Consider the following 24823-nt stretch of genomic DNA (forward strand, 5'->3'; position numbering starts at 1 on the left):
ACTTACTGAGTATCATGGAGACTGACTAACTCAGACATTACCAACCGGACTAAGGCTTTCCTCTTCTTATCAACGAAAATTTGATCAGATCTCAAAGCTTTCAATAAGTCTGAACCTCCAGGTTTTTCTTTTAGTGTCGCTGCGACAGTACCGTACCTGTAAAATTTTAGAAATAAAAATTATAAGTAAGATTGATAATAATTCTTCAAAATAAGTAATATCAGATAGAAAAACAATTACTGAAAACTGATGTCTATCACGTGCTAACACTTTTTCCGTGCTAGTCCCAGCAACTACTGACGACAAACCCTGACCTACTGACGAACTTTCATGAGAATTCAGTGCTGACTTGTTGTAATTTTCTTTATCAATTCCAACGTTGGCTCTGAGTTTATCTAATAATTTTATCAACATTATGCGTGGCCCCATTTTAATTCCCATTTGCTCAAAATCCTCTTTTGTCAATCATCTGAAAGCCAATAAAAAAAAATTAATATTAATTTATAACTTATGATCATCAGTACTTAATAATTATCTTCACAGTTATTTTCAATAATAAACTAATATATAATTAAGAATTATTTATACTGACCACAGAAGTAAATTGAAAATATGAGTCATAATAAAATATTTATTTATTTATTTTATTGAAAACATTCGGCCCTAGAACTGACGTTCCCTAAAGGCCGTAGAAATTTAATAGTATTATTACATAGTGAGTAAGTACTTTGAATACAAAATTATAAAGTAATTTGAATACAAAATTAAAAAGTAATTTGAATACAAAATTAGAAACCATTTTGAATAACATTTTAATCATATAAGTAAATGAACACTTATTATTATTATTGACTCTCTAGTTCAAATGTCTTTATCAAAAATTAATTTGTAATACAACGTCTGAAACTCAGCTGAAGAATTCACGGCCACAAGATCACTCGGTAACTGATTCCATTCCCTCACTGCAGTCAACAAGAATGAATTTTTATAGGCAACAGTCCTACAGGCAGGCTGATGCAGAACTTGATTTCTACGCTCAGCACGACCCCTGACATCAAGCAATATTTTGAAATTCGAATGCAACAACTTATGATGCTGCATATTTAGCATTTTATACACCAGACTCAAAATTAGAAACTCACGCCTACTTCGGAGCGTCAACCATCCAAGTCTCCTCCTGTAAGGTGTTATGTGCTCAAACCGCCGAGCTCCAAATATGAATCTGATGCAAGCATTGAACTTCCGCTGGAGCCTAAGTTGCAAAGTCCCCGAAATATTTGTAAATACAGCACTGCAATAATCAAATATAGGCAATATCAGAGCAGCAACTAGTCTTCTCCGCATTGAAGCACTTAGAACCTTACTGTTCATTTTCAATCGAGCAAGACAACTCATCGCTTGTTGGCTAGTAGATACCACTTGGTCATGCCAAGACAAAGTACTGTCTAAGAGAACACCAAGATACTTGACAGTGGAGACATAGACAACAGGCACTCCATTTACGAGCACACTAGGTGCATTATGACGGAGATTTATATACAAATTTTGAGAATTTGATGGATTCCAAGGGCAAAAAGGTTTGAAGTGTGCTAAAGCAGATACGGCGATAAAGCGATTATCAGTTTCATGAGGAATGGAATACGCGTGTAAATTCACATCAAAATCTACTGTTATGTAAGTAGATACTAAGCAATAAATTTGTGTACCATTAAGTATAACTAGTTCTTTTATTTTACCAAATAATCGCAAATTGTTAGGCTGAACTGTTGATACTTTCAAACATACATATAATCCAAGGCGAAATTCTACACCATTTATTTTCGCAGACTTCACAGAAAGTACTTTGTTGAAATATACTTTATTAATTGAAAATACTTTATTGCATAATTTAATTGTAACAGAAACTGTCGGCTCAGAGTGGAATCGACTAGTTCTTCTTTCCGAGAAAATGATTGTAATCGAAATAATTGAACATCTTTTCCACCCCATTTCGCGCTTTGTCCACATTGAAATATTTTTGGAGGGTTCTTGAAATTACGAACAGCCTGAGCTCTAGCTTTTGCGGCACCATGTTTAGCTTCTTCACGCATGCACCAATAGTTTATAGCTGGACCAGACCACAAGATGCATTCAGGATAGTGAGATAAATGATGGAATTTATTTATTTCATGAACATCAGGAAACAAGTTTTGGAAACTTGTTCGAAACTGTTTAATTAGAGCACCAAGATAAGGCATTTGTGAACAAAAAAGCTTCGGAGCAAATACAATTTCCATGATTTGTAGTAAATTTTTTATCAAGGCCATATATTCATCATCACTGTCAACTTAATCAATCAGTGAACAGAATATCTAAACGCATGCGCGTGAATATGTGCACGGTTCGAATCAGTGAATTTCACTGATTTAATTGGTATACAAACTCATGCGCATATGCTTAGATACTCTGTTCACTTGTTGAATAGGCGAAATTTCACCAGTACATTGTAAGAGAGTATATTTGACTTCCAAAAAAGTGAATAAAAGTAAAACCATTAATCAGTTTAGTGACGTTTTTAATTTTAACAAATGATGAAAAAAAAAATGTGAGAATTAGTTATGATTACACGTATAGTTGAATTAGTTAGACCGATACAATTTATCAAAAAAGTATATAATTACCTGTATACCCTCGCGGTTTTTGAAATACCGTAAATTTTCGGTATTAATGCGTTTACTGTAAATTTACCGTTATAATTCTGAAATAATACGGTATTTCTGTGGTCATTTTGGCCAGTTTTTTTATTTATTTATTTATTATGCCAAGGCTAATTGCCATATGGCAAGCTTTAATACTACAATGATTTTTTATAAAAATAGTTGATACATTGTGGTAACATAATAATGCACTGTGAGTACTATATCTATATTTGATAATAATAATAATAACTATGGTTTGACAGATTTCTTAAGAATTTATAACAATGAAATTTTTATAAGACAATTTATAATCGAATTATAATAGATCGAGTTTTAATAGATTTAACTAAGAAACTCATATATAAAGAAAGTTTTTTGTATGTATATATGCTTGCTTGTAAACTGATCATAGCAATTTCGATGTGTTTAAGATAAGTTAACTAGTAAAAGAGACTCATCATCTTAAAAGTTAATCAAAATCGGATTCTAACAAGTAATCGAATAAAGTTGATTTGAAAACTTCAAGGCTACATGAATTTATAATATTTAACGGCAGATTTTGCCAGAGACGTATAATGGTTACAACGAATGAATTTTCATAGTAGGACGAAGTAAAAGGTGGTATCACAAAGTTTACATTATTTGTTTTATTTGCAAGTCTCTGGGAACGTCGAAATACATCTTCTACGAATAATTCTCTTAAATAGCTTGGTTTTTCAACTCGTAATAATTTATAGAAATAGGTTGCTAGAAAGTAAGTTCGTCTTGATTTTATTGATAGCCAGTTTAGTTTACTATAGTTTTTACTATAGTTATGCAGCATTTCTACCGTACTTTTGCTGCAAAGTTCAGAAATAATACTATAAAATTACTGTAAAACTCTAGAACTTTTACCGTAAAAAATCTATGTATTAACTATAATATAATTTTAAAATAATAAAATCGTATTTCTACGGTAAAAATACCAAAGATATACTATAATTTTGCCGCATTTATGCTGATATAATTAAAGATATAATGCTTTCTACCGTAAGATGGACGGCTGTGTTTATTACTCGGTGAGTCTTATTAGGTGACTGAGTAATTAGATATGGATAGTGTCTCTGATAGCTTAACTGGTAGAGCCTTCGGCGCGTAACTAAATTATCTGAGTTTGAATCCCGGTCTAGACTAAAAAAAATTATTAATAATAATAACAATCGAGAAATTAGTTTATCAACCTCTTAAAAATTATTCACGATAATTTATAATATTATAAAAAAAAATTTCAAGCTATTGAATAATAGTAGTAAAGCAGCATATTTTTGGTATTTTGCCGGTAATAGAAAGTAGGGAACTTCTTTTCCGGTTTTTTGCTGCAATAATGCCGCAGATATACAGTAAATATGCGGTATATTTACGGTTCAAATGCTGTAAATATACCGTAACTTTTCTATTGTATTGCCATAAATATTCTGAATTTATTTCGTAATTTTTTCATAATAATTCGACAAAAAAACTGGCTAAAATAACTGAAGTATTACGGTAAAAATACAGCATTTATATCGTATAAATACCGAATCTTTACGGCATTTCCAAAACCGTGAGGGTATCGTGTTCAGTCCAAAAATGTTGTAAATCACCGAAGCAATCATTCCACAATGCTGTCACTTATTAATCACTAAATTATACCATCGTCACAAAATTTACACATTACAACCGTAAATATTCCAAAATTTTCACTTTAAACTCTTGTTTAAGCACATGCACTTATGTACAATTTTCACTGACTCAACCAGTGAATTTTTCGTTCACTGGTTATATCAGCAAAAATCGCTGGTTTTATTTAAGACAGTAGTAAAATTGTGAAATTCACAAATTCAGAAGTGAATTTGAACTCCACTTATAGAAATAATGAAAATATCGCTAGTTTATTAGTAAAAATCACTAATTTGCTGGTGAAAATTATGCTGCTAAATTTATTGGTGAATATTCACTAACTTTTTAGTGAAATTCACTGATTATGCAGTGAATACAGCTTCACTAACGTAATTAGTGAAAATTTCACTGATTCATGTTTAGAGAGTATATATTAAAATGGCAATTTTTACTGTTTGAAACTGTAATTAATGAAACAATAAATACAATTAAAAAAAAATGAAAAACTTTATTTTTTTAATACAAGTATTATATTTCTTCTTCTTTCCACTATTACAGTTATGCGGTCAATTAACTATGCAAAAGGTTTTTACAATATTTTTTTTACCCTAACTTATAATAATTATTAAAAATTAGCGAAAGCTAAAAATTATTTATGTAAACTGTTATTAATTAAAAAATAAATTTCCGTTTTGAAACTAAAACTGGTTTCAATATAAAATTATGAACTATAAAATGCGGTTATAAATACGTTCAAGTGTTTATTGTTTAAATACTCAACAATATCTAATACCAGTTCAAACGGTAACGGTATAGCTTCTCTAAGTGATGAAATTTTCTTCAAATTTTCGAGAAGTCTTAATCTTCTCTTAGCATCGCCTATCCTGATTTTAATTGGATCATCATAGGTCTGAAATAAGCAATTGTTATAGAAATCCAAGTTAAAAAATTTATCCAGGGCATCCAGTAAATTTTCATCTCGTGCCAAAACTTTTAATTTTCTACAGTCAAAAACTTGCATGAAAAAATCATACATTGTCATTTTATTATCACCAAATTCAATAAAACGCTTCTGTAATTCTTTTTCGATGAAATTCATTCTGTAGTCATCTACAATCTTCCTTAGATTTTCGTGGCTGGCAATTAATTCGTTCATCAATTTTATTTCTTGTTCTGGAACAGGTAATCTGAATACACCCCTAAAGACCAGATCTTTTAAAGCAATAGCTATACAATCTTCTTGATTTTTTTCAATTAGCAGTGAATAATCAATTAGCTCACTTTCTGAACAGTTACGAAATAAATGCTCAGGATCTTTCTCTTCAGGATGCGTGGCGTAGTACAAAACCCTAGATAAGGACATTGAAGTATAATAAGGCAAAGAATACTCCAGTAGTAATGGACAGCTTCTATAAGCTGAGAGATTGGGAAGAAATGTTGCTGGATCATTGTTTATCAGTGCATTCATGTCAGCCCCCCATTTTGATAAGTTAGAGGTAAATAATGACGCATCAAACAAACCAAACGCCCCAATTTTACAATATTGAAATGTTGGATATTTTTTAGGATGGAATGGATAATGAGATAGTGGTACATCATCATTATCGCGATGGTTTATCAACTTATCTATCAATTCAGGATCTTCAGCATTTGACATAATGATTGAAATATATCCATAATAAGTCTTTTCAACAGCGTACATCAGCAATGTTTTATTGGTAAGACTTATAATGTCTAAGTTGACTTTTTTGAAATGATAATTTATTGATGGTTTATCATAAATAACAGTATAAGCAACTAGTGGCATTTTTTCACCAAAATCAGGACACCATTCTCTGTCTTTGACGTGCTTTGAAAAAATTTCTTGTCCAAATTCGGCATCAACATTTGCATTAGCTTTCACCAATGTTCCTATTTTACTGCCTAGTTTTACTAGGTAAATATAGTTATCCAATTCGTTCAGTGGTTCATAAAAACAAGCCAAATGAATGGGTTGAGTCCCATCAGCAGCCATTGCATTGACATCTGCTTTATAATCCTTAACTAGTAACTCCACCAAGTGATCTTTATTTTTCATGCATGCAACATGCAATGCAGTGAATCCAGCAAATTCTCCAGTTGTTATTATTGGTTCATTTACATCCATTCCATTTTCTAATAACAATTTAATATTTTCCAATTTGTCATCTTCGATGGCTTGATACATCAGTGAGTGGCCAGCTGTTGTTGGATTTAATTTTGGATCCATTTTATGTCTTCTTTACTATAATAGTAATAAAAATTCATAAATAAATATTGTAATTATTTTAATTATCACTCTGAATTATTGCTTTAAATTGATATTCAATTAAATTATATTTTATAATTATAAGATCTTTCTGTCTATCACTAAAAAGCTGTATGTGAACGTTCTTGGTTTTACTATAATACGTAAAAATGTAAATCAATGTATTATTATTGCTGATGGTCCTGAGGGAGCTTAGGCTCTAGGAACAATAAAATTTATTATCTATCTATCTATATGACGAAACGTAACTAAAATTTAATTTTTTCTTTATCCTAGCCGTTAGGCTTATTAATAAGGATCTGAAGCTTATGTGAAAAAGATTGAAATTACAAAAAATATCAATTCAAATTCGACTAACAAGATAAATTCTAAAATTTTAATACAATAATTGAAATTATTAAAAGAAAATATAAAATCTTATTTGTAGACTTACTTGAATATCAATGTCACCGTTTCTTTGCCTGTTTCAATTTATTATTTACGTAATTTAAATTCACTTCACAAACAATTTATTTTAAATCATACACGTGGTTGCAATGAAATTTAGAAAAACCTTTAGACGACGTTAACACTGAGACATCAGAACAACGAGAGAGATTTTTGGGTGGAAATCGTAAAGGTATCAAATTTTAGGGCGTTACTAATTCTCATTACCTGGGGGAGAACAAAGTCCTACTATTTTTCTATTTTCGTGGGCATTTACCCCTCTTTCAAGTTGTCTACAAATTTCGCACGAGTCTTCTTGCATTCGTCTTTGGGAAGATTTACCAATCGATATGATAAATGCTGCCAGTATAGAAATTTTTAAAAATAAGCTTGATGATTACCTTTTTAATCTAGACATCTAAATCCAAACTAAATTTTCAGTTAAATCTCTAAAATTATTAAAATCAGTAAAAGTTATTAAATCACTAAAATTATTAAAATTAAAATCTTTAAAATCATAATCATAAATATTGTAATCTATTAGTTCTAATTCTCACTTAAACAGTTTCTTCAAAATTAGCATATAAGCAATATTACCTTTACTAATATTTTATTATGTATAATTATATATAAGTTCTAATTATTATGTTTAAATTAAAAATTTAAAATGTATTGTATTCACAAAATGTATATTTTTCCATTTGAGTACCCACAACAATTTTTCATATATTTATATATATTATATATATAGGTATATATGAAAAATATAGCAAAATGCATGTGGGTACTCAAATGAAAGGTCTTGATGAGTGTAACATCGGGATGAGCTTATATCTTTAAAAATATCAATAATTACGAAATGACCTTGTACCTTGTGAACTATTGACATTTTTAAAGATATAAGCTCATCCCGATTTTACACTTATCAAGACCTTCCATTTGAGTACCCACATCAATTTTTCATATATTTATATATATTATATATATGTATATATGAAAAATATATGAAAAATTGTTGTGGGTACTCAAATGAAAGGTCTTGATGAGTGTAACATCAGGATGAGCTTATATCTTTAAAAATATCAATGATTAAGAAATGACCTTGTACCTTGTGAACTATTGACATTTTTAAAGATATAAGCTCATCCCGATTTTACACTCATCAAGACCTTCCATTTGAGTACTCACATCAATTTTTCATATATTTATATATATTATAAATATGTATATATGAAAAATATATCAAAATGCATGTGGGTACTCAAATGAAAGGTCTTGATGAGTGTAACATCAGGATGAGCTTATATCTTTAAAAATATCAATGATTAAGAAATGACCTTGTACCTTGTGAACTATTGACATTTTTAAAGATATAAGCTCATCCCGATGTTACACTTATCAAGACCTTCCATTTGAGTACCCACATCAATTTTTCATATATTTATATATATTATATATATGTATATATGAAAAATATAGCAAAATGCATGTGGGTACTCAAATGAAAGGTCTTGATGAGTGTAACATCGGGATGAGCTTATATCTTTAAAAATATCAATGATTAAGAAATGACCTTGTACCTTGTGAACTATTGACATTTTTAAAGATATAAGCTCATCCCGATTTTACACTCATCAAGACCTTCCATTTGAGTACCCACATCAATTTTTTATATATTTATATATATTATATATATATGTGTATATGAAAAATATATCAAAATGCATGTGGGTACTCAAATGAAAGGTCTTGATGAGTGTAACATCGGGATGAGCTTATATCTTTAAAAATGTCAATCGTTCACAAGATACAAGGTCATTTCGTAATTATTGATATTTTTAAATATATAAGCTCATCCCGATGTTACACTCATCAAGACCTTTCATTTGAGTACTCACATGCATTTTGCTATATTTTTCATATATACCTATATATAATATATATAAATATATGAAAAAATGATGTGGGTACTTAAATGAAGATTCTTGATGAGTGTAACATCGGGATGAGCTTATATCTTCAGAAACGTTAATAGTTAAAAAGCACAGTGCAATTCAACAAAAGTCATCATTTAAGAAACCAAAATTTTATTTATTTATAGTTCACAAGTCACGGCAGTCATATAGAGACTGCAAAGCTGCTAGTAATAGTTATTAAATTTTCAAAGTTATAAATAATAACACGGAATAGTGTAAAACAGTAAATTACACTGTGTTAAATTTACACGAGTGAAAATTTCACATGGAGGAAATTTTACACCGACATTTCACACTTACACGGCGGTGTAAAAGTCCCTGGGTCCAACTTTACACCGAAATTTTTACAGTGTATTTTGTTGAGTTTTAAAAAATGTCATATTAAAACAAATTGAGTTTGTAATGATTTATTAATATAAATTCATTTCTATCGTTTATTTGAACAATAAATGTCCATGTACGGTACAGTGGCCACAAACGGTACTTCTACCCTATAAGATTAATGTTTACAAGGTAATTGATTTTTAAATTTGATTAATAAGATAAAATTCAGATTGAGTAGTATGATTTAGACAATAAGATTTAAACAAGACCAATAATAGTAAATAAATAATAGTTTAAAAACTAAAAACACGCTTTTTATAGAAAACCAAACTAAAAATAGAAAATAAATTAAAATTAAGAATAGTGTTAAAAATTTCAATAAATATAAATTAATAATAGTGTAAATAAAAAAATGTATTTTATTTTAAAAAGCGTGAGGTGCATGGTGTCAATAGTTATAAATATTTTATTGACAGATATGAGTAGAGTGATTATCATTTTGATAATATCTTAAAAAGCACCCCACGCTTTTTTAAAATAAAATACATTTTTTTATTTACACTATTATTAATTTATATTTATTGAAATTTTTAACACTATTCTTAATTTAAATTTATTTTCTATTTTTAGTAGATTTCATAGAAATCTAACTATTGCATTGGTCCTCATGACGGAACTTTTGAAAAAATTTTGCTATATTTCGACTCAGCTCGTCAAGCGAATTCAGAAAATGCATATGGTTCAAAAGTTTATATATTTATGTATTTATATATATATATATATATATAATATATATATATAGTATATATATATATATATATATATATATATATATATATATATATATATAGCAATATATATATATATATATAAAATATATATATATATATATATATATATATATATATATATATATATATATATGCTATATATATATATATATATATATATATATATATATATATATATATATATATATGGGATATAACGCGGCTTGTCAGGACGATAGCGTCGCCAATTTACAACGGATCTCTACCAAACTTAACATACTTATTCTACAGATAAATACCAAAGTCAAGTTCGAAGATGAGCTTAATCGGTCAAGTAATTTAGAAATACCAGGATTTCAAAATTTTGAAAATCATAAAAATTCATATTTCTTCACTTTCGAACTCGAATAACTTTTGAATGGGATAACTTATTGCAATTCTGTAAATTGCATCCGAAAGCTCTTTAAATAAGCTTTTAATGTGAGTACCATGTCATATGTGTAGTCTCAAAATTATGCCCCATTCCCCTATGCCAATTATGAAATTTGCTATTGCACTGGTTTTAGTATTTGTCCGTCGATATATATTTTTGTCGATTGCATATAAGTTAAAAGCCCTAGTTCTGTATACAATCTTCGTTATATTTTTTTCTATTCATGATGAAATCTACTTCCATTTCGGCTGCCGAATGGTCTTTTTTTTGGTTTTCTATAAAAGCGTGTTTTTAGTTTTTAAACTATTATTTATTTTTACTTTTAGTTTGGTTTATTTATAAAAGCGTGATTTTTAGTTTTTTAAACTATTATTTGTTGATTATCAAAAATATTCAGGCGCGCAAATTACCCACGGAGAGTTACATACTGACATACTGACATACTGACACACAAGTGAAGCTAATAAAAAATAATTATTTATAAATATTATAAATACGGGGAATCAGAGTTCGATTTCGGAGAGCGAGCCTGAGAAACGGCTACCAGAACCAAGGAAGGCCGCAGGCGCGCAGATTACCCACGGAGAGTTACTGACATACTGACAAACTGACATACAAGTGAAGCTAATATAAAGCGTGTAAAAACATTGTTTGAGTCACTAAATTAAGATTGATTTGAAGTGAACTATATCGCTAACTTAATAGATTAGATTATTACTTAAAAATGTAAACTGTTAATAATTGAAAAATTGATTTTCTTTTTAAAACTAAAACACTAAAACTGGTTTCAATATAAAATTACGAACTATAAAATGCTCTTATAAATAATTTCAAGTGTCTGTTGTTTAGGTACTCGACAATATCTAATACCAGTTCAAACGGTAACGGTATGGCTTTTCTAAGTGATGAAATTTTCTTCAAATTTTCGAGATGTCTTAATCTTTCCTTAATATCTTCTATCCTGATTCTAATATGATCATAATGGATAAAAAGGAAGAATATCTATCTAAATTCACTTGAGGCGGAAAACTTGGAACCGGCCGTCCCGTAAATTCTTTTTCCTTACTAAAAATTTTGATTTTTAGCGTCAAAAACTTGCATTATAAAATCATAACTTGTCATTTTATTATCGCCAAATTCAATAAAACGGTCCTGCAATTCGATTAAATTTCTTTTGTAATCATTTACAATTCTTCTGAGATTTTGATCGCTGGCAATTAATTCATTCATTAATTTGATTTCTTCTTCTGGAACGGGTAATCTGAATAAACCCCTAAAGACCAGATCTCTTAAAGCAATTTCTATACAAAATTGTCGATACATCTTGAATGATCGTAGATAATCAATTGGCTTCGTTATTGAATGACCGTCGAATAAATCCTCAGATTGTTCATCTATAGGTTGCGTAGCGTAGTATAAAACCCTACGTGGGGTCATAGTATAATAAGGCAAAGAATCAATTAGTAGATTTAGAATACTTTTGTGAGCTATAAGATGGGGCAAAAATGTGGCTGGATCATTGTTTATCAGTGCGTACATGTCAGCTCCCCAACTTGATAAGTCAGAAAGAAATCTTGAATAAGTATATTCAGGATAGAACCTCAACGTTTTGCAATTATATCGAAATTTTCCATATTTTTTAGGATGGAATGGATAATGAGTTAGCGGTACATCATCATTATCGCGGTGGTTTATTAACTTATCCAACAATTCAGAATCTCCAATAATTGACGCAATGCCGTAAATATATTCATAACGATCGTTTTCAGCAGCGTACATAAACAGTGTTTTATTTTGCAAGGCTAATAATGTCTAAGTTGACTTTTTAGATGATAAATTATTGATGGTTTATTATAAATAACAGTATATGCAACTAGTGGCATTTTCTCACCAAAATCAGGACACCATCCACGGATTCGGTGATAGTCGGGAGACCAATCTCTGTTTTAAAGTGCTTTGAAAAAATTTCTTGTCCGAATTCGGTATTAACATCAGCATTAGCATTCACCAATGTTTTATTTTCCTGCTTACAATTTGTTTCTCAAGTTCGCGCCCTGATTCGTCTATCGGTTCATAAAAACAAGCCAAATGAATCGGTTGAGTCCCATCAGCAGCCATTGCATTGACATCTGCTTTATAATCATTAACTAGTAACTCCACCAAGTAATCTTGATCTTTCATGCATGCAACATGCAATGCTGTGAATCCAGTAAATTTTCCAGTTGTTATTATTGGTTGATTTACATCCATTCCATTGTCTAATAACAATTTAACATCTTCTAATTTGTCATCTTCGATGGCTTGATACATCAGTGAGTTGCCAGCTGTTGTTGTATTTAATTCAGGTTCCATTTTATATCTTCTTTGCTGTAATAATATTAATATATAAATATATGAGTCATTAAATATTAAATTTCCAGTAATACCTCTGTCAACTGTGGAGAATGTGACACAAAATATCTTATAAGCTCTCTATTAATTTTATTTCTTTTGTATTTAATATTACTTCACTATTTTAAACTTTCACTGTTATTAATATTTAAATTTAGAAAAAATTATTAGTTGAAATTTTTTTTATTAAAAAGTTTGAGAAAAATTTGACATGTAGAGAATTTGCAAAAAACTATTGTAATTTTTGGAAATTTTTTTAGTTCTTATATAATTAAAAAACAATTATTTAATTTTTTATTGCTCAAATAAATTAAAAAATTAGAAAAACGGTTGACCCTGAAGGCCATCCCTGCAACTTCCCGCTAATTCCATACTTAGGCGCTTAAAATTGCACCAATGACGTTTTTGAGCTCTTCGAGCTTAAAAAATCAATTTATGGGTTATTTTGAGCTCTCCAAGCTCAAAGAGATTGTTTTCCTATGCTTTTGAGCTCTTCGAGCTCAAAAGTCTGATAGGGATTTGATGACACTATTTTTTGAATTTTTAAACCGCAATAACTTTTGAATGAATAAACCGATTTTCACGCGGTTGGAAGCATTCGACGCAATTTTTCAAGCCTCATGAAGAATCTTAAACTTTGAATTGATTGCGCTAGGAATTTTGGAGTTATTCCGAAAAAACACTTTTTTCGGTTTTCTTTCGTTCACGATATCTCTCGAACGAATCAACCGATTTTGACCGGACTGGTGGCAATCGACGTGGTTTTTTGAGGTTAAAAGCTGATCAGTTTTGGAATTGAACTATTAAGCCGTTTAAAAGTTATTCCAAAAAAACCACATTTGAAAAAAATTTTTTTTTTCAGTTTTTTTAAGATTTCTCAAAATCTATTGATCTGAATCGGTCCAAATAGTTTTCAAAATCTAAGTTTGGTCAAGTCTTTTTGAATGGCACCAACCGCGATGAAATCGGTCAAGCCGTTCAAAAGTTATAAGCGGTTCACATACTTTCACACACACACACACACACACACACACACACACACACACACACACATACAGACACCGTGACAACCTCGCGGGGATAGTCAGGGAAGCTTCCTGTGACCTTCAAACGTCGAGATCTGATGAAAACTCGATTTTTGCAAAACGGGGTGAAAACAATAACTTCCCGATTTTTGAAAATCTTCGATTTTCTTAGCGGAAAGTTAAAAACAAGCAATATTCATTACAGTGTTATGTAAAAACTTAGAAAAACTTTTGACCCAAAAGGCCATCCCTTCAACATCCCGCTCATTTCATACTACAGCGCACAAGCCTACATTTATTACGTTATTGAGCTCTTCGAGCTCAAAAATATAATTTTCGTATCATTTTGAGCTCTCCGAGCTCAAAAATCTGCTAGAAGTTAAATAAAACACTATTTTTCGAATTTTTAAACCGCAATAACTTTTGAATGAATGAACCGATTTTTTCGTGGTTGGTGGCATTTAACGCAGTTTTTAAAACCTCATAAAGAACTTTTAAGTTTAAATTGATCGAACAAGGAATTTCAAAGTAATTCCCAAAAAACGGTTTTTTTGATTTTTTTCGTTAACGATAACTCACGAACGAATTAACCGATTTCGACCGCGCTAGCGGCAATCGACGTGTTCTTTTAATATTAAAAGCTGATTAGTTTTTAGAATTGATCGGTCAAGCCGTATAAAAGTTATTCCAAAAAAACCACATTTCAAAAAATTTTTTTTTGCAGTTTTTTAGAGATTTTTCAAAATCTACTGGTTCGAATCGATCCAAATTATGCTCAAAATCTAAGTGTAGTCAAGCGCTTTCAAATGGCGCCAACCGCGATGAAATCGGTCAAGCCGTTCAAATCATCGCGAAAACATTCGGGGAGGCTTCCTAGGACCTCAAAACGCCGTCAACATCGTTGAAAACTCGATTTTCGAAAAACGGTGAAACCAATAACTTCCCGATTTTGGAAAATTTTCAATTTTTTTAGCGGGAAGTTAAAAATTAATTAATTTTACATTTTCAATATTTATGTGTTTTTAAGTATTCGGCCCTAGCGTGTTAGGCTAATAAACCGGAAACTTCCGAGCTTTAATTTATTGAGAATAATACGTTCGTTTGAATAATTTAATCTAGTTGAATAATTTTAATAGATATATTGTTTAAATTCAAAACTAATATTCTTGGTTAAATTACAATTATTACACAGTGATTAAAGGTTCTTATTCTCTTTCATATAACGAGCTTTTAATATAACTAAAATCACAAATTAATAACTCAAATTATACCTGATTTGTTGATATTTTTCGTTGGCTTGTTTAAATTTTTTCTTTATGTAACTTAAACTCACTTTACAAAACAATTTAATTTAACTTCTACACGTGGTTTCAAAAACTTAGTAAAAGTTTAGACGACGTTAACACTAGGACATCAGGACAACGAGAAAGATTTTTGATGGAAATCGTAAAGGTGTCGAATTTTAGGGCGTTACCAATCCTCACTAATTAGGGGAGAACAAAGTCTTACTATTTTTCTATTTTCTTGAGCCCTTACCTTCTCTTTCAAGTTGTCTACAAATTTTGCATGAGTCCTCTCTACTTGAGTCAGAGTGCAATATCGTTTTCTCACTTACACTAATGTTCTATTATTCATCTATGTAATTGTATGTAATGTAAGCGCATTTACGTATAGACAAAGACATACATTTGTACTGTTTAACATTATATTATTTATTTAAAACGTATGGATAAATATGTATTTCAATATCTTATGTATTTTGAGTTTAATTATTTAATTGTAAAAAAATTTCTGTTTTTATCGTTTTATAAATTTGTTATTTTGTTGTATTATTATAAAATTTCATTGTTTAATATTTGTTTATTTTAAATTGTTCAACTATCAAGTTCTATTTTTTATTTGCTTCATATTCGTAAAGTTCATTTGTTTTTTACTACTTAATTTCTTATTATCTAAAAATTATTTTAAAAAAATCATTATTAAAATTTATTCAGACATTTTGTCTCGACACTTAAATTCTGTAATTAAGTTACTCTAAAATCTTTTGGATTAAAATAAATCCTTTTCTCTAATGTTTTTTTGTCATTACTTGAGTATTCCTTATCCTAATATAAAATCCTAATATAAAATTGAGATGAAATGTTTGTGGCATCAAACTATTCGTAACGTGATTGGTCGAATATATCATAAGCATGAAAATATATGCAAATGCTACAGTCAGGCGCGCGCTTGCGCGTGCAAATTCAAATTCTAGTCCTAATATAAAATTGAGATGAAATGTATGTGGCATCAAACTATTCGTAACGTGATTGGTCAAATATATCATAAGCATGAAAATATATGCAAATGCTACAGTCAGGCGCGCGCAAATTCAAATTCTAGTTTTAAGTATAAATGAGTTTGCTTACGTATAAGGTAAAGTACCCAGTAGTTGAACAGATCCTAATATAAAATTGAGATGAAATGTATGTGGCATCAAACTATTCGTAACGTGATTGGTCGAATATATCATAAGCATGAAAATATATGCAAATGCTACAGTCAGGCGCGCGCAAATTCAAATTCTAGTTTTAAGTATAAATGAGTTTGCTTACGTATAAGGTTAAGTACCCAGTAGTTGAACAGATTTCAAAGTAAAACATATTTGACTCTACTTTTAATATATAAAGATGTAATTATTAGTTCAAATTAGTGATTTTCATGAAAATGTAAACAATTTTAAATTGATTGAAGCGCAAAATAACAAAGATAATTGGTTATTTATATTTTGACAACGTTTTTAAAAAAGACTATGAAAGGAGTAGTAGTTGAACAATCAATTCTGACAAGCCGCAGTAGTTGAACACTCCGGGAGCAGTAGTTGAACTAATAAAATATATGGCAATAGGCGCACCAAAAATTTTCAACGTTTTATTGAAATATCAAAAGAAATATAAAATATTATTGAATAATATTAAAAATAATACTGTGAATATTTAATATGTTCATTTAAAAATGATAAATATTTTTATTTAATTTTTTAATTACATTTTTTATGAATGACAAAGCAAATTTTCAATCATAAATCAAAAAAACTCCATTCAAAACGTTCAATAATTTTTAATTACACTAATTTTTAGTCATAAAACTTATTTAAATTGCAGTAATTAATACAAATCACAATTCTGATCACTACACTGATAGAAGGATTTGTTTATAGTTAAAAATATTTGTTAATATTTAACAAATCATTTATTAGAGACCACTTTTTAGTCCTTAACAAATATTTCTTAGTATTTAAAAAGATTTATTAATATTTAATAAATGAATATCTGATTTATTAAATACAAACAAATCATTTTAAATACTAAGAAATATTTGTTTGATACTAAAAAATGGTCTCTAATAAATGATTTGTTAACTATTAACAAATATTTTTTTAATACAAATAAATCCTTCTATCAGTGTAGTCTATAAACCTATTAAAGGTTATAGTGCTGCTAAATTTATACGGCCTCAGCCTGTTCAAGTTCTGGGTACCACTTTAAAAATTTGGAGGTATAGTTGAACGCTAAAATTTAATATAAAAATTATAGTTTATGTCTTTGCAAAAAATATATGTTATTCAGAAAAGACTGTTTCATTAGATGGTACAATTTTTTTTACTTAAAATGATGATATACCGTTTTTTTTTACTGATTGTTCGGTTTACGATTTAGTACCTTTTTCATGAAAAAAATAGCATCTATCGACGATTCTCGACATGTCAACTTTCAAGTTAATAAAAATATAATTGTTTTGATTTATAATTGAAAAAACTTACAGAAATCAATTACTGTATCATTTAATAATTATAATATGCGCATATTACTCATAATAAATTTACGGATTTTGTATTATAACAATTCGAAAAGTCTGTTCAACTACTGGTCCCATTTTTACATTTATCTATTTAATTTTTTTAATGTACCTGGACCCCAGACCAATTATAGAAATTTTCCTGGGCCTCTTGCAATAGACCTTTTTTTTTTAAAGGATTTTTATCAAAAGAAGAAGAATTAAATTTTGTAACGCTGTAACTGAGTATATTATTATAAAATTTTTTAACTAGGTGCTGAGGCAAAACTTGTAGTTTTTAATGAATAGATAAATACAATTAAAAAAAAAAATAAAAAAATTCATTTTTAAAAGTATGATATTTCTTCTTCATTCCATTATTACAGTTGAGATCAATTAACTATTCAATTGTTTAATACAGTATTTTTTTTTAACCATGAAATGTAATATTTATGAAAATTAGCGAAAGCTTTAAATTAATGTAAACTGTTATTAATAATTGAAAAATAAATATTATTTTTAAGACTAAAAAACAAAAACTGGTTTCGATATAAAATCACAAAGTATAAAATGATTTTATAAATATGTTCAAGTGTTTGTTATTGAGATACTCAACAATATCTAACACCAGTTCAAACGGTAACGGTATAGCTTTTCTCAGTGATGAAATTTTCTTCAAATTTTCAAGAAGTCTGACTCTTTCGTTAGCATCTTTTATCCTGGTTTTAATTGGAGATCGATAGGTAACATAGAAATCATAAGGAAAGAATTTATCATCCTGGAGGAAAACTTTATCCAGGGCATCCAGTAAATCCTCTTCTCGCGCCAAGAATTTCAATTTTTTATCATCAAAAACTTGCATTAAAAAATCATACATGGTCATTTTATTATCACCGAATTCTATAAAACTGTTTTTTAAATCTTTTTTAATGAAATTTATTCTGTAGTCATCTACAATCAACCTGAAAATTTCATCGCTGGCAATCAATTCATCCATCAACTTTATTTCTTCGTTTAAAAAAGGTAATCTGAATGCAACCCTAAATACCAGATCTCTTAAAGCAATTACTATACAAAATTCACGATTTCCTCTAATTTGGCATAGATAATCATGTCGCTCATACTCTGATCTTATTTTCTGAATACATACTAAATGCTCAGACATTTCATCTATAGGGAGCGAAGCGTAGTATAAAACCCTCGATAAGGACATAGAAGTATAATAGGGCAATAAATACTTCAGTAGCGTTGGAAGACCTCTGTAAGCTGATAGATGGGGCAAAAATGTTGCTGGATCATTGTTAATCAGTGCATACATGTCAGCCCCCCAGCTTACAAAGTTGGAAATAAATGTTGAATCGATATAGAAACCATAGAATATCATACTATCATGAAATCGAAATTTTCCATACATTTTAGGATGAAATGGATAATGAGTTAGCGGAACATCATCATTATCGCGATGGTTTATCAATTTATCTCTCAACCAAGGATCATCGATATTTGACATGATGTATGAATTGTAATGAGGACACTCTTTTTCAACAGCGTACATCAGCAATGTTTGATTTGTACGGCTTATAATGTCTAAGTTGACTTTTTTGAGATGATTAATTATTGATGGTTTATCATAAATAACAGTATATGCAGCTAGTGGCATTTTCTCACCGAAATCAGGACACCATTCTCTGTCTTTGACGTGCTTTGAAAAAATTTCTTCTCCAAATTCGGCATCAACATTTGCATTAGCTTTTACCAATGATTTTATTTTACTGCCTACTACTGGTCCTGGTTCCCAAGGATCGGCTTCTGATATTGGTTCATAAAAACAAGCCAAATGAATCGGTTGAGTCCCATCAGCAGCCATTGAATTGACATCTGCTTTATAATCATTAACTAGTAACTCCACCAAGTGATCTTTATTTTTCATGCATGCAACATGCAATGCTGTGAATCCAGCAAATTCTCCAGTTGTTATTATCGGTTCATTTACATTAATTCCATTTTCTAATAACAATTTAAGATCTTCCAATTTGTCTTCTTCGATGGCTTGATACATCAGTGAGTTGCCAGCTGTTGTTGGATTTAATTCAGGATCCATTTTATATCTTCTTTACTGTAATAATAATAATAATAATAATAATAATAATAATAATAGATAAATATATAAGTTATTAAATACTAAACTTTATACTAATACCTCCGTCAACTGTGGAGAATGTGACACAAAATATTTTATAAGCTCTCTTTTACTTTTATTTCTTTTTTGTATTTAATATTACTTCACTAGGGTAAGTGTGGGTATTACTGCAGGTGTAGGTATTACTGAAGATTTTCTTGTTTTAATTATCAATAAATGGGTTATGACTTTTTTGATTAAAAAAAAATCATTTCTGTTAATTTAAACCTTTCGGAAAATAACTGCATAGTGGTTTTATATTTATGACAATTATTCAATTTGTTATTAATTAATAAAAATTAAGTAGTTACAGAAGTGAATAATTTTATCTTTTTTAAGAGTTTCAGTGTAAAAAGAGGTGGTCGTAAAAAGTCTTTTTCTTTATATAAATGACCTAATTAATATAATTTTTACATTTAGAAGTTAGATAACCCTTTTTTAGAATCAAATAATTAATAAAAATTACATTTTGATCAGTAAAATTTATTTAATTAAGCATGCAGTAATTGGTACCGAAAAACTACATGTGCGTGTATTACTGCAATTTTCTCAGTAGACCGCAGTAATAGAAGCGCCTCTATTTCTATATGCCTGTACCTATTACTGCGGATGTAAACACTGCTATTCTTACCTCTAAATAAGTGCGTGAATCAAGTTGTCCCGAAGTGAAAAATAAACTATGGGTAAAATTAATAAAAAATCAAAAGTTAATAAATAAAAAAATAAGAAGTCGAGGCAAGTCCAGGAAAGCAATAATCAGTAGATTGTAAGATTACATCAATTAAAATTTACCAATTCTGGTCAATTAATAATACGTTAAGGTAGTTGTTGCGTGATAGGCATTTCAACAGAAAATTATGAAATTTTTTTTATTGAAAGATAAATATATTAATAATTCACTACCAAAATTTCAGATCAATTGACCGCACCGTTTTTGAGTAATTAATTTTCGAAATTGTATCTTTTACACGTAGAGGTATAGAGAGATGGTAAAGTTAGTATGAAATCTTCCGTACCACTCGAGTGGGCCAAAGATTTCATACTAACTTTATCATCTCTCTATACCGCTACGTGTAAAAGATGCAATTTCAAAAATTAATTACTCAAAAACGGTGCGGTCAATTGATCTAAAATTTTGGTAGTGAATTATTAATATATTTATCTTTCAATAAAAAAAATTTCATAATTTTCTGTTGAAATGCCTATCACGCTACAACTACCTTAAGGCTGTGTTACTTATTATTTAGATTATGAAGAATTCTTGTTATTACATTAAACTAATAAATTTTCTTTTTGATAATTTGATAACTCCAAGCCCTCAAAATCCTAGGCCTTGTCACAAGAACATGTAGAGACTTCAACTACCCGCATACTACGGTTAAACTATATCTTACTCTAGTTCTGCCGATTTTGGAATACTGTTCGGTCATCTGGTCACCTTACACTGATATCTTAACCAAGCAGCTTGAGAGAATTCAAGACAAGCTATGTAAATATCTCTCAAATACATGCTGGTCGCGAGCTAATGCCTCCACTTTAGATGATCTTCGCAAGCACTTCAAATTAAACAATTTGACTAATCGTCGTCAGGTCGCCGACATGGCTTTTTTTACAAGGTGGTCAATGGAATCATTGACGCCCCGGACATCTGCAGCAGCTTCGAATTTGCGCCTGCCAACATAATGTTGAGGCGCAAAAGGTTACTGAAAACTACTAAGTCTTCAAAAAACTATGTGGTGAATGGACCTCATGACAGATTAGCAAACCTGGTGAATAAATTAAATGGCGAAGTGGAATTCTACGGTGGTACCTTCAGTGCTTTTATGTCAAACATTAAAAAACAGTTACTTATGTACACATAATCCGAACAAAAACAGTTTCACTGTAAAAAAGTCGCACCAAGTCCACGTTCATAAGACTATTAGGAAAAAAAATTTTTTTTTTCTTTACAAAAAGATACAAAATAAAAAAATTAAAAAATCCGAGTAACCGATATGATTGTTTATGATTTTCGGAAATTAAAAAAAATTTTATTGTAAATTTAAAAATTAAAAAAAAAATTTTAGAACGTATTTAGTGTGCGCGGTTGCAAAATATTTTACTTTTAATGAAATTCGTAAAATCTATTTACTAGGACTTTAAAAAAATTGAAATACACAATGACGCACACCAAGTACGTTCTAAAATTTTTTTTTAATTTTTAAATTTACAAAAAATTTTTAATTTCCGAAAATCATAAACAATCATATCGGTTACTCGGATTTTTAATTTTTTATTTTGTATCTTTTTGTAAAGAAAAAAAAATTTTTTTCCTAATAGTCTTATGAACGTGGACTTGGTGCGACTTTTTACAGTGAAACTGTTTTTGTTCGAATTTTAGTATTTTTGTAATTATAATGAAAATTTACAATTGATAACAACTTAAATCTCGTGTTGACTGCATTTTTTACTGCAAACTATCCCCTTAAAGCTACAGTTTATGTAGATGTAATTCCAGTGCACCCTGGCGGCCATAGATGCAAGCTATGAATCACTTTTACTGTAGTTGCGTGTCTATAGGAAGGATTACTACACATTTTTATTTTATCTAGTCTGTGGCGCTGATATTCCCCATCGAAAAAAAGTCAGGATCGAAATTTCTGGGCTTACTATAGTTTGTGCTGATAAAATTTAATAATTTTAAGTGAATTAAGTGTTATAATTGATTATAATTAATTAATATCAGTAAAATAAAGTATAAATTACTTTTATAATATATTATTTTGGAAAAAGGAGAACCATATAATTAAATAAAATTTTGCAACCTCGAAATACCGTTCTGCTTACAGTAAACACAGTCGGTAGTCTGGCGCTCCGTTTACAACGGATTTGAACGGATTAAAAAACAGTTACTTATCCTAATATAAAATTGAGATGAAATGTATGTGGCATCAAACTATTCGTAACGTGATTGGTCGAATATATCATAAGCATGAAAATATATGCAAATGCTACAGTCAGGCGCGCGCTTGCGCGCGCAAATTCAAATTCTAGTCCCTAATATAAAATTGAGATGAAATGTATGTGGCATCAAACTATTCGTAACGTGATTGGTCGAATATATCATAAGCATGAAAATATATGCAAATGCTACAGTCAGGCGCGCGCTTGCGCGCGCAAATTCAAATTCTAGTGTACACATAAACTACACAAAATTTTCTTTTTCTCGTTCTCTGCTTCAACTTAAATCATAATTTAATTTTCTTTAATTTATGTTAGTTAATTTTAAATAATCTTTTTTTATGTATATTGCCGATAGGCGTATGTTGATTAATAAATAAATAAATAAGTTTTTGTTGATTTTTAAGTAAATCCTAAAATATAGCCGTTCTGCAGTAATAGGTACGCAGTAACTGGATCAGTTGCAGTAATGGACACGCAGTAATAGGAGCAAGCTACTTTAAGACCTGCAGTAATACATGCATTTAGACTTCTTTTTAAATGCTTATTAATTAACGAAAATATTTCTTTCTCTCATTATTGATTTTATTTTAAGTTAATAATGAGTTAAACTTTTGTTTAAAAAAAAAAAGTTATTATTATATTGAGAAAATTTTATAAAAATGCTTTCGAAGTGAGACTTACGAAAAAAACTGCAATGATACCCACACTTACCCTATTTCAAATTTTTACTTTTATTAATATTTAAATTTGGAAAAAATTATTAGCTGTAATTTTTTTTTATTAAAAAGTTTTAGAAAAATTTGACATGTAGAAAATTTGCAAAAACTATTGTAATTTTCAATTAATGTTTTTTTAGTTCTTATTCAATTAAAAAAAAACAACAATTATTTTATTTTCATTGCTCTAATAAATTAAAAAAAAAATAAACAGATAATAAGCGAAATATTTATGCACATAGTTCCGTAAATAAAATTAAAATTTACAAAATGTAAATAAACTTATACTTTCAATTATCTTATTACTTAACACAGAATTCAGAATTTACACACAATAATTTAAAAAATTTAATTGTTGACTTTTTTTTCCACAAATTGCAATTTTAAAAAAAAAACAATTACCTTATTTTTCCAATTTGTTTTAAAAGCCGGCTTACTTTTCTTTTACCAACACCTAAAATAAAAAATTAAATTATTAAAAAATAAAATAATCAATAATTAAATTTAAAAACTTTTAATTTCTTAAACTTTACTCACACTTTATAGATTTAACCATCAATTAAAAACGCTATTAATTTTTTAGATTCTCAATTTTCTTCAAAAAAATCAATAAAAATTTTATTCAATAAATTTCTGTAAAAAAAAAAACTCAATATTAAAATTTATAAAAATTATTTAGCAGATATTTGATTATTTTAATAAAAAATAAATAATATCAAAAAAAATTTTTTTTTAATTGACAGAAATTTCAATAAATTAAAAATGTAATAAAAATCTCAAACGACAATAAAGTTAACAGTCACTTGACAATTTATTAATTTTTTTTTAACAAAAACAAATTTGTTCTAAAAAATTATTTTTAAAAATTTTTTTTTTCTAATTTTTTTTGACATAATTTATATGATGACATTAAAGTTAGCTGTCACTACAGTTTTTAATTTTATTTAAAAAAAAAAATTGTTCCAAAAAATTATTTAAAAAAAATTGCATTTATAATTTTTTAAAATTTCTACGTATCAATTTTTTTTCTCATTTATTTTTGCCACAATTAATTTGTTAAAAAAATTCTAAAAATTAATAAATATCTGCTTAATTTATTCTCATAAAATTTCTACATGTTAATTTATTTTGCCATAATTTATTTGTTATAAAATTATTAAATATATGATAATAATAAAGTTAGCCAACATTTTTAATTCTTTTATTCTGCTTAATTTATTA

General features: G+C 28.7%; 2 protein-coding genes across 8 annotated transcripts in view; both read right to left on the bottom strand.

Moving 5' to 3' along the window:
- Positions 1-13026, bottom strand: part of LOC123269836 — a 33959-nt gene extending 20933 nt beyond the window's left edge. Inside the window, exon 1 of the mRNA XM_044735702.1 lies at positions 12959-13026. The gene's annotated coding sequence lies outside the window, so the exon portion shown is untranslated. The remainder of the gene's footprint in view (positions 1-12958) is intronic.
- LOC123269835 (nuclear factor NF-kappa-B p105 subunit-like) lies at positions 270-24241 on the bottom strand. 7 transcript variants are annotated; one of them, XM_044735700.1, is made up of 4 exons: positions 24140-24241; positions 24005-24056; positions 19433-19880; positions 270-469 (listed from the first exon to the last, which is right to left on the bottom strand). In XM_044735700.1, the coding sequence occupies exons 3-4, from the start codon at positions 19863-19865 to the stop codon at positions 462-464; spliced, it is 441 nt and encodes a 146-aa protein (XP_044591635.1). In that variant the 5' UTR covers positions 19866-19880; positions 24005-24056; positions 24140-24241; the 3' UTR covers positions 270-461. The 7 variants fall into 7 exon arrangements, with proteins under 7 accessions (XP_044591635.1, XP_044591633.1, XP_044591634.1 ...); XM_044735698.1 differs by lacking the exon at positions 270-469 and adding an exon at positions 5008-6579; XM_044735699.1 differs by lacking the exon at positions 270-469 and adding an exon at positions 5023-6016 and having other exon boundaries at positions 19318-19880.
- Positions 24242-24823: the final 582 nt, after the last annotated feature.

The sequence above is a fragment of the Cotesia glomerata genome, linkage group LG7 (assembly GCF_020080835.1).
Source record: "Cotesia glomerata isolate CgM1 linkage group LG7, MPM_Cglom_v2.3, whole genome shotgun sequence".
Lineage (NCBI taxonomy): Eukaryota > Metazoa > Arthropoda > Insecta > Hymenoptera > Braconidae > Cotesia > Cotesia glomerata.

What these genes read in the sequence shown, in the direction of transcription:
- LOC123269835 (XM_044735696.1), bottom strand. Translation starts at nt 19,865, where the DNA reads ATGGATCCTGAATTAAATCCAACAACAGCTGGCAACTCACTGATGTAT.